Source organism: Castanea sativa, chromosome 9 (assembly GCF_040712315.1).
Source record: "Castanea sativa cultivar Marrone di Chiusa Pesio chromosome 9, ASM4071231v1".
NCBI lineage: Eukaryota > Viridiplantae > Streptophyta > Magnoliopsida > Fagales > Fagaceae > Castanea > Castanea sativa.
In genome coordinates, this window is record NC_134021.1 from 12,822,549 (window position 1) to 12,834,371 (window position 11,823).

General features: G+C 32.2%; 1 protein-coding gene across 1 annotated transcript; it reads right to left on the reverse strand.

Annotated features, from left to right (window-relative positions):
• Positions 1–489: 489 nt before the first annotated feature.
• Positions 490–4,987, reverse strand: LOC142610237 (receptor-like kinase TMK3). Its single transcript, XM_075781998.1, has 2 exons — positions 2,026–4,987; positions 490–1,282 (listed from the first exon to the last, which is right to left on the reverse strand). Exons 1-2 carry the CDS (start codon positions 4,418–4,420, stop codon positions 780–782), a joined length of 2,898 nt encoding a protein of 965 aa, XP_075638113.1. The 5' UTR covers positions 4,421–4,987; the 3' UTR covers positions 490–779.
• Positions 4,988–11,823: the final 6,836 nt, after the last annotated feature.

Sequence of the window (11,823 nt, forward strand, 5' to 3'; positions counted from 1 at the left end):
ACCAAAATACTGACCAGCTTGTCCAAATTAATAACCTGAAGGGTACTAGTCAGTGTATGAAATTCTCCACTATCCCAAACAATTCTTTAAATGTTACTTGCCAGAAAGAGAGGAGTTGCTATTGACCAGATCTCAGTCAATCAATATATTGGAAACCAAATGTTACTTGCCAGCATTATTTATAATGGTAAGAAATATAAAGATATAAGGGACAATTAAAAATTTATGTAATTAAGATATGAAATTTGTTTCAGCACCCCCCATCATAGCTTTGTCCTCAACCACACATAAACTGGTGTCTGAGACATTGTGTAATTTCTGAGGATCAAAAATCAATTTCCATGCATCCAAAGGACAATGTCAATCTCACTTAACTCATGTGCTCATCTGAGGGCATTTGAATTCAAATGAGAATTCCAGATGCCTTGATGAGATAAGCAGTATATATCACAAAGAGTGAATTTCATCTTGCAAAAAAGAATGCTAGCATTTTTACGCAACTCACAGATGAAGATCTTTTAAGTGGAAAACAAAATATAATTGTCAAACATTCCCAATCACCGTTCCTCTCTATCCACATCAACATTAGCAAGTAAAATCTCACAGTTGAAACTCAAAGCCTACACATGAGATCTCAAGCATCGGAAATCTCCAACTTTATCCACCATAAATCCAACAATGGCATTAAAACATATTGACATTGAATTCCCAAACAGAAAGAACACAACATGATATCTACACCTATCAAAAGAACATGTTTAGGAAACAAAGTACCTCTTTTACCGACCATCAGCAGAAGTGAAAGACTCTGCAAATCCGGCAGGCCTGGCTGGGATACTATCCTTGCTGTCTTCTAAAGCCATATAACTTAAGTCCTTTCCTTCCTGCCAACCCTTCACCATCTGGTTAAGGGGAAGGCTGTAATCAATGCCAGAATATTCCTCAGTGGCATCATCAAATGGTTTCCATTTTTCCACAAGTGGGGCCAATACATTCACTGCGTGCCCCATATCTGGCCGTTGACCGGGCTCTCTGGCAGTGCAGTGGCCAGCTAGATCAGCAATTGTGGAGATGCTATCCAATGTTTCTTCATTTATGTCAAGGGCTGGGTCAATCGCAGCCATCAGTTTTTCTTGATCTGATTTTATGTGCCAGAACCATGCAGCTAGGTACTGGGTCTCCTCAGGCCTGTCCTCATCAAGTGCCATCAATCCGGTCAATAGCTCCATTAGTACAACCCCAAAACTGAAGACATCAGCTTTGGTTGTGATTTTTCCAGTCACTGGATTCATCAAGACATAACCGTTGGGTTTAGTAGGATATTTGCATGCACTAATTTCAGACGATAAACAAAGAAATTGCATGGACATTCCGGCATATTCAAGAAATAAGTAACCATGCATCTGCGCATATTAATCATCTAACCAGCTTGACTAATAAATTAGGCGACTTCTGGTTCAAGAGATGCTGTTTACTTGTTGAATAAATTGAAGGGGCTATAATTTGTTCATCAAGATTTCATTTCTCATTTGAGCATCAAATTTTTGTCCTGCTCAAAGTTGAAATGAAAACATGACATTTTAAAATCCGTGCTTGAAACTTACACAAAATGCAATTAAGTTTAGTAAATGATCAGAATTGAAACTAACAGTTAGAATGGTTTGAAAGCAATATGAAATATGGAAATAACTTCAACATTCCACATTATACATTTGAAGCATATATCAGATACTCTTATAATATGATTAAATCCAAAGTGATTTCTACAAGCATTTTGCTTATTACTGCCTTAAACTCAATGCAATGAAGCCTTTTGATCCTACAAGGAGGGTTCAGCTAGTAAAATCTTTGAGCTATTGAGTTTGAATTAGAAATTTGTTATATAGTTTTAAGAGAGGTAAAATAGTTTCTATATACCACTTATTGCTTCAGGTATTGAACAATAAACAAAGAAAAAAGGTTGGTACCTCCTACTCATATCAATGTTCAATGTAACAGATTGGAAAGCAACAAGTTAGAATATACCTGCATATTCTGGTGCTAGGTATCCAAAAGTCCCAGCGAGCCTGGTCTCCACAGATTTCGCCCCATCAGGAGCAAGCTTCACCAATCCAAAATCTGAAACTTTTGCTCTAAAATCATCCCCAAGTAAGATATTTGAAGATTTAAGATCTCTGTGTATGAAACTCTGGTGAGCCAGAGAATGGAGATACTCCATCCCCCTAGCAACGTCCAAGGCAATATTTAGCCTCCTCTTCCAAGAGAGAGGCTCCATTTTGAAGTTCTTCCAGTGGAAGAGATGCTTACTGAGAGCCCCTTGAGGCATATACTCATAAACAAGAATTCTCTCATTGCCTTCAATGGAATAACCCAAAAGAGATACCAAATGGCGGTGCCTAACCTTTGAAAGTACCGCAATTTCAGACTGGAATTCACCCAACGCTTTGTTGGTAATTACACCAGCCTCCATTCTTTTCACTGCTATTTTTGTTCCATCATCCAATTCTCCCTTATACACTACCCCAAAGCCACCACGGCCAAGTTCATTCTCAGAGGAGAAATTCTTTGTCACATTTCGAAGAACTTGAACTGATATGATCAGATTTCCAGATTCAATGACATGAGACTCACCCATTCCACTGCTGTTTCTACTTCCAGAACCACTCCCTGTCATTGTAGAAGTGCTCCCATTGGTGTTATTGGTGACAACAATCTTAACCGTGTTATCTAAATCAGATGGATCTCTTGGGTGAATTACAACTGAACTAGGAGCCTGGGGGTTGTCTTTCCTCTTCTTACAAAAATAGACAGATAGAGGTATGGCCAGAAAAGCAACAACTGCAACACTTGCAACAGGGGCCACAACCGAAACCAAAATGGACCTCTTAGAACTATTTGGTTCTTTTGTTGCATTTGAAGTGCCATTGCCATTAGAACCAGAGGGGTTGTTTGATGGGGATTGTGAACCACCAGATGATGGGGTGTTTCCTGACGGGGGAGATTGATCACCACTTAATAGCGGATTCCCAACAAGGTTAAGTTTCACAGTGTTGCTGAATGATGGCAACGGAGCGGAAATATTGTTCCCACTCACATCCAAAGATGTCAAATCTTTCAAGCCAGTCCAGTTCGCTGGAATTGGACCACTCAAACTATTGTTCTGAAGTCTAATTTCAGTAAGAGAACCTAACCTTGCAACTGCCGGACTCAAGGTGCCACTGAGATTAAATTTAGGCATATTTATCATATTAACCTCAGGGGCAGAAGGCCCAGAACTACAACTCAGTCCTAACCAATGCCCTCCACAAGGGTCATTACCAGTCCATAAAGAAACAAGCCTTGAAGGATAATTCAACCCATCAAGGAACTCAATAAGTGCCATAACTGCTGGGGCACAAAGAAGCCCCTGAGTTGTTTGACAAAACATATTAGAATTAAAAGCCACAGTTTCAGCTTTGAATTTCGGTATAGGCCCCATTAGCATGTTATTGCTTATATCCAATTTATCCAATTTAAGATTAGTTAAGCTATCAGGAATTAAGCCAACAAGTTTGTTACCATTCAAATTGAGATCCTTGAGAAGAGTCAAATTCCCAATGCTCTCTGGAATTGTCCCTGTGAACTGGTTCCCATGAAGCCAAAGACTATTGAGCGAGCTCATTGTAGTCACCACATCAATTGGACCTGTCAATCCACCACCACCTTGCTGATTGTTCAACCAAAACATCTGCAAGCTCATGTGATTGTTAAAACTTGCTGGGATTTCACCAGATAAATTATTGAATGAAAGTTTCAAGTTTGATAAGGATGATAAATTCCCAAGAAAACTTGGCAAAGTACCCACCAAATTGCAATTCATACAAGAAAGATTTCTCAACTGTGCTGCGTCCCCTAACTGAGTAGGGAACATCCAACCAGTACTGGCATTCAAATTGATATAATCCAATGCCAAGACTTCCAAACTTGAGAGCCCATTAAAGAAATCAGCAGGAATGGTGTCAAACTGATTGTAGTCCAAGTATGCATATTGCAGATGTGATAAGCCACTGAAAGATGGTAAAGCACCAGTGAATTGGTTCTTTTGAAAGCCAACATTTTGGAGCATAGAGAGCTGGTTCAGATTCTGGGGTAGAGGGCCACTCAAGCCATAACCTTGGACCTGAATCTGGGTCACCCTGTTACCTGAACAGAACACAGTGTTATTCCATTTTGTGCTTGAGCCACATGGGTCTGCATCGTTTGCTGGCCAATTGAGAAGCTCTGGGTTCTTCAACCCTTTCTTGAACTGGTTCAGAATAGCAAGGTCATTGGGGTCAGTGACACTGAAAGCCACTGCTAGGAGTGAAAGAAAAAGTGGTAACAGTAACAAATACACAAGTTTGTTTGGTTCCATGGTAGGAGATCTGTGATGGTGCACCATGCTTCATCACACAACATTGAGTGACCAAAACACACAACAAACACCAACAAATGAACTTCCTTTAACCATTAATGGCGGTTTTCCAAGAAACCCATCAGAAAAACCTTGCAAGAAGTAGTAAAAGTTCAAAGAGAAACACAGAATTGAGTTGAGAGTACTAAAAAAAGGAACTTCCTTCTCAGCATTAATGGCGGTTTCCCAAGAAACCCACCTGAAAAATCTTGCAAGAAATGGTGAAAGATCAAAGGAGAAACACAGAATTGAGTTGAGAACACTAAAAAAGGAGCTCCCTTTTCAGCATTAATGGCGGTTTTCCAAGATGGGTATCAGAAAATCTTGGATGAACAATAAAACACAGGATTGAGAATTCAGAATAGTTGGAAAGTCATTGAACAGTGGTGAGAGAACTCAAAGGTCAAATCTTTGGAAAGGAAAAAAAAGTAAAAAAACTCAAGCTTGATGACCAAGTTTTAGAAGAGCAATATATGGATCTTTGATGAGAAATTTTCAATGTGTCTCAGACTCTCAAAATAAAATGTACAAAAATTTCAGAATGGGAATTAGTGAAATTGAGCAAAAGGAGAGATTTTAGTGAATTGGTCCGTATATCTTTTTGGGAAAAGAGTAATAATTTACGTTTCGTTTATATAGCAAACACTATTTTTATTTAATTTTTGATTTAATATAGTGATTACTATTTACTATTTACTTCTTCTATAAGGAAAAAAAAACACACACACACTATTTACTATCTCTCATGAAGATTTTGCCATTTTTGAAAGTGAATTGCTACACACCACACTTGGCTTTGGCTATTAAAAGGGCATTTCTGTCTTCTAAATTGAAAGGGAAATTGTGTTTTTAGTGAGTCTGGTTTCTGGTGACAGGTGAGTCATGGTAACAAACCAATTACTTTTATTTTATTTTAGTTTTTTTATTAAAAAAATTAGTAATATTTTTTTGTTGTTGAAATTGTTAGTTTAATGATTTTTATACTACTTTTTGGTCAAAATCGAATAGATAGATCCATATGGCAGTCTCTAGATTTCCGTGACCTGGATTTTTGTCTGATAGAAGCTGCCATTCATAGAAATCGAACTCAAATTCTCAAAATAGGTATATATAATATAAATACATAATAAATATTTTATTTATTTATTTACATGTATTTTGTATGAACTTAAAAAGTTTATCAAAAAATTGTATGAAATTAAAAAAAAAATCATTATTAGCTGTAACCTTTGAATTTTGAAGTTAAACAATAATGTTTGGAATATTATAAATTTTCCTATATAAATAAAATTATATTTTAATTTTAAAATGAAAATATTAATATAAATATATATTATATTATGATTTAGAATCAATCACATAATTTTTTAAAAATTTATAAATATTGTAATCTTTGTAATAAAATTAGTATTATCTTAACCATTTTCAATGTGAAACTTTGAATCTTTCATTGAAAGTGTCACCAAAATCAAAGTTGACTCTAATGGCCGGCCAAGCACTTGGATACAAATCACTATTTTGTGAAAGTATCTATTCAAATTAGGAAAAACCACAATGCAAGGTTTTTTTTTTTTTTTTTTTTTTTTTTTTTTGAGAAACTAAAAACCATAATGCAAGGTGAAAACTGAAAAGGGAGGCATATTTACTTGGCAAAAATATAGTGAGGCATATTTATTAAATAATTTCCTATTTAGAGAACAATTATAAATAAAGTATAGGCCAAATAGGAGTAACAAATTGCACTCTCTAATTATATTTCTATTATTGTAATTTCTAATATATTAATTTCAATGGTATAACTTTCAATCGTTTTCAATATACTCCTTGCGCCCACTTTTAATAGAAATGTTGTTGTATTTGTAGTGTCTCAAAACAATGTAATTTTGGTATTTTTGAATTTCCAAAATGACGTCATCTTTATGACACCTAACAACACAAAGTGATGGAATTTATAGATAAAATGACTATGTTGAATCAAAGTAAAAATAATAAGACTGAAATGAATAAATTAAAAATAACATCATAAAAAGAGGATTGAATTTTGCATCAAATTAGACAGTGATATTTGTTACTTAGCCAAAAGTATACCATATCTGTCCATTAATGATAAGCAGAATGTAGGTCATCCTGCAGCAACCACTATTAAATAGATCAAAAGTAAGAATAACTAGCTGCTGTCAAGTTTGTCCTGCTTGTATTGGTGTCTCAAAAAACAAATTTTTTATTTTCCGGTAATAATCAAATAACATTTAGAGCATTAATTTTAAGAGCTAATAAAGAGCAAGGCTGACCACATGGCCTCATTGGCAGCAAATGGTATGTCATGGTCATCCTTTTGTAGTGACTGGTGAGACAGACATTGGGGCTGATTAATCTCATTTTTTTATAGATTTAAAATTTAAAAATAATCCATTTAAAATTAAAACTAAAAAATAAACTCCACCAAATAATCACTCATCCTCTTCCTCTTGGAGTTCAAATGACTCTTAGTCTTTATTGTCAAAAGGAAAAGTAGAAAATGTGAAGCTTGAGTATTGGAAAATAAAAAAGCAACTTACTTTTTAAGGACATACATTAATAGAACCCAAATATATGCTATAAAAAGTATTATTACAAACAAATTTACACTATTTCTAACATTTTTTCCCTTATTAAAGGCAATAACCATAAACTGCAAAAGTGAAAGAGTACAAAATCTTTAGTGATACAATGAATTCTTCTAAGAATTTTGTTTAACTCCAATACTTTTTTAACTGAAATTTTCTTTTATTTTAATAAAAAACTGTCACATTATTCACTAACTAAATAAAATTTGGTGATTAAAACACACTATCACTTGTCATTGTATATTTAAAATGAAAAGACATGTCCAGTTAAAAAAGTACTGGAAGTAAGCCAAACCCTTTTCCTAATTTAATGTGCATGGTATATATAGGATTTTACTAACATATGTGTTAGGAAACTTTTTATAGAAAAAAAAAAAAAAAGTGACTTACTTTCTAAGGGCATACATTAACTGAACCCCAATAAATTTACACATTTCTCTGCATTTTTTTCCCTTAAAAGGCAATAACCAAAAACTGCAAAAGTAAAAAGAGTGAAAAAATAATTATTGACACAATGAATTCTCCTAATTTATTAATGTGTACGATATATACTTTATATTACATATATATATATATATATATATATATATATATATATATATAATGCTTCAATGTTAGTTTTTGTCTTACGCCTCCAAATGCATCGAGCCGCCCTTGATAGTTAGTATAATATATATATATATATATATATATAACTTAAATTCTATTATATTGTTTTATATACAAAATTATTATTAATTAACATGAATTACATAAATTTTTATTTTTTAGAAAGATTATAGACACAAAAAATTTGACAAAATTTTTCACACCTATTGATGTGGTAGATTAATAGTGATAAGTAAAATTATGATGTTAGTGGTAGACCTAAGTGAGAACTAGCAAAAGTTTGTCAACTCAACTATTGTGAACTTTTTATTTTTTTAGAAGTGCTACATTCATAATATTTTCTACAACAAATCCTAGGTGTTAAATTGTTACTAATTCTAATTTGAACCTACTACTAGAATTATTTTTTTACCATAAGAACAGCCTGTAACAACTTGTTATTTAGGATTTCTTCTAAATATGTTGTGAAAAATGTTATGAATATAGCATTTCTCTTTTTCTTTTTCTTGTCTTTTATTTGTTAAAAAAGGTTCATTTTATTTGTTAGCTAATATTTGAGCCTAATTAATTAAAAAAAAATAATTTTATTGGTTAAAATTTGGAAACATTTTTTCTACTTAGGGCTTGAAGCGATCGCATCACCTGCATTTTCTATAGAGCCGGTATTGCCGACTGTATATGCTCATAGCAAGTACAAACAAGCTAGACAGGATACTCATGTCGTAGGACCAAAATCCAAGGAATAAAATTATACGTGTTAGGCTTAAGAGGCAGGACTAAACTAATTATTATTTACTTTTTTTTGAGAAAATATTATTTGCTTAATTTCAACCGAAAATCTCACCGAAATATGTCATAATACTTTATCTCAGTCTCAGACAACGTGCGTTGTCACCTGCCTTTGATGTAAACGTGCCTAGTTATTGAAAAAGAAAGAAATATATATAATTAAATAATAATAAACAGGTCTTCTATTTTGACATCCTTGTTGATAACAATGAATGTGAACTATCAATCACGTTTGCACTACCATAAAAAAATAAAAAATAAAAAATCACGTTTGCACTTTTGTCAATTTCTAGATTACTTCTGGTGCATGTGCATATCAAGTTCTATTTCCAAATTGTTTAATTAAAAAAAGAAGAAGTTTAAAAGAATAATTACAGTGAATATGTAACTACGAATTAGAATTTGTAGTTATATATTTCAAGTTGCAATGATTGTAAGCACCTCATGATTCAGTCAAACCCGTAATACATTCCTAATATAAATTCAATCTGTATCCCATTTTTTGTGTGTACGACTTACTACTATATCAATTATAAGATAGCCTACCGTATATTGATTTGTCTTTTTTTTTTTTTTTTTTTTAAATTTTATAAGATAATCAAAGTTTAAGATTAAAAAAAAAAAAAATCAACCACATGCCTTTACTTGAGAGTTGAGTTGGGAACCTATAACCATGACATGACACCAATGAGTCTCAATTCTATTTTGTTTTTTGATAAATTTGTAGGGTATTCTCAACTCAGTTTTTGTTAATATTTAATTGACTATTTTATAAAAGTTTGATATTTCATTTATCTATACTATTTACAATAGAATTTTTTTTATTTGAACAGGTTTTTTATGTAGCTCAGAAATACTCTTAAACCTTATGTTTAATAGGAAAAAAAACTTGAGGACAACCAGATAAAAATATATTTTCAACTCCACTTAAAATGTCAACAAAATAGGAAACTCTTTTATTAATCCATGTTTCCAAAACAAACTTATTCAAAAAAAATTACGACACTAGACAAAAAAAAAAAAAAAAAAAACCTCGCTGTTGCCCAAAATGCACGTGATAAAACTAGTATAAAATATAAAAAAAATTTCAAAAAATTAATTACACATTTTTTTATGTTTATAAACTAATATTTATAAGCCATTCATTAAACTTTCTATTTTGTTTTTAAAGATAAAATAAGATAATTGGAAAGAAGTCAGTGGCAGCATTGTAAAGAGGGGGGACGTGTCACGTGCTGCGAAAATTACGCGCAAAGAGCACTATTCAAATCTTTACGTGTCCGGCATACATGAAATTACGCAAATGACCTCGGCGCTTGTGAGGCCGTGATTTAATGCTAGATTTGCTGTTACTTACACACCTGCACTTTCAAGCATGCTTGTCGCTTTATGCAGCTCAATGCTTTTTATGACATCACATAAAGAGCATGTGAAGGATGAGTGGATCACGATTAACCACTATGATGCTTTTAATATATATAATAAATAGATAATGTTAAAAAATGGGCTTTAAATAATTCTTTAAAAATTTGGATCCGAATAATATTATGATTATGTTCGGATTAAGATCTTTTTAGGAATATAAGATTTGGATATGGTTCAATTAAGATTTTTTTAGGACTATAATATGTTTGAATTAAGATATTTTTAGGATTTTTATGATGGTTTTAGTGTGGAACGATGGAATTGTTACAATTATACCACTCATTGTAAGATGAGTGAATTGAATTTTATCACATTATCATCAATCATATAAATATGTGAAAAATTAACAGATATTTTAAGAACATTGGTTTGATTAACTCTTTGGACATTTTTATTATATTTCCCATAAAATTAGTATAAATTTTTTTTAAAATGGTCTATTAACAAATGTTTTAAGAATCTTTTAAAAGTTGTCATAGCTTTTAAGTGGAGTTATGGTGTGTTTTTGTGTTAGAGTTCCTTTCCCTTTTTCTTGTGTGTGTGTGTGTTTGTTTCTTAAAAAGAAAAAAAAAATCCTAAGAATACCCATTAATGAGACACTTTAAATAAATATCAAAATGATATTAGCTTATTATTTTTTCTTTAAAAAAAAAATTATTTTACAATCGTAGCTAAATTTTATTTAAATACTAAAACTTGACAAAATGCAACTCAGTCAATTTGTCATAGATAGACAATTTTAAGCCCTAAAGAATTTGATGATCACTGATTGTATTTGTTAATTGTACATGTTGGTAAATATTTGGAGTTTTAGTTTAGTTAATAATTTGGTTGGGAATTTTTAGTTTTTAGGAAGTAATTTAGAAATTTGTGGAGGAGATTGTGCAACATTGAGAAGTCTTTTATTATTATTTTATTTTATACAGTTTCAACTTATGATTTCCACTTTTAATAAATGTGTTCATTATCATCCGCCTAAGACATCAATAAGTTTTTGGTGTAGATGGAAATTAAATTTCAGATCTCTTATTAAAAATTAAAAACTTTACCAATTGAACTAACTAGAACTCAACATTGAGAAGTCAAATCACGAGATTTAATAATGGATAATCTCTAAACTTTCAACTAGGAAGATTCGATTCAATTTGATTATCGTACGATTTTGCTTAATTAGTCTATTCAAATAAAATTGCACATTACTAATTATTATTAGAACGGGAATAATCAACCCACGGGCCACGACGTTTCCTTAATAGTGACTAGTGAGCAGAGTTATGGCGCATGCAATAACGTAGTCTTTGGCCCTGCCTCGAATTGCATAAACACCAGGAATATGACAATACGAGAGTATCAAACGATTGGTTATGATAATCTTATGAAAGGTTAGCTTCATAGCCTTCATTTAACTAAAATTATATTAGCCTCATAGCCTTCATTTAAGTAGCTCAACGTTAAGTATTTGACTAAATTATATTACAACTCATACATTAGTTTATCTCATTAGGTAAAGGTTTGGTGTGAGTTCCAAACTTTCAATTAAGTATTTTGTCGTTAAATAATTAAGTAACCTTAATTATATTCTTGTTTATACCAAAAATTAAACACTATGGTTAACCTAGCAAGTAGCAACAAAGTACTTGCAAGATACAAGAATGGAAACTTTAATGACATGACCTAAGTTCTTTGATGCTTAAGTTAGCAACCTTACTAGGAAAAACTCTCTTTTTAATATATAGATTGCTCAAAGTTCATTCTGGTGGATAAAGCATGAATTTATAAGTTCAATGGTGGCGTATGTTGCTCCTTAATCATAGCCATTATTTAGGTTGTGGCTATCATGGCGTGATTATTAGTGTCTAGCACTTTACTTAAGTGAAAGTAAGCCATGGATTCAAATTCTCGAGCTTTCCTTTATGGAATGCAACTCTTCGATAATGGTTGTACTAGGGAGTTTCAAGATAG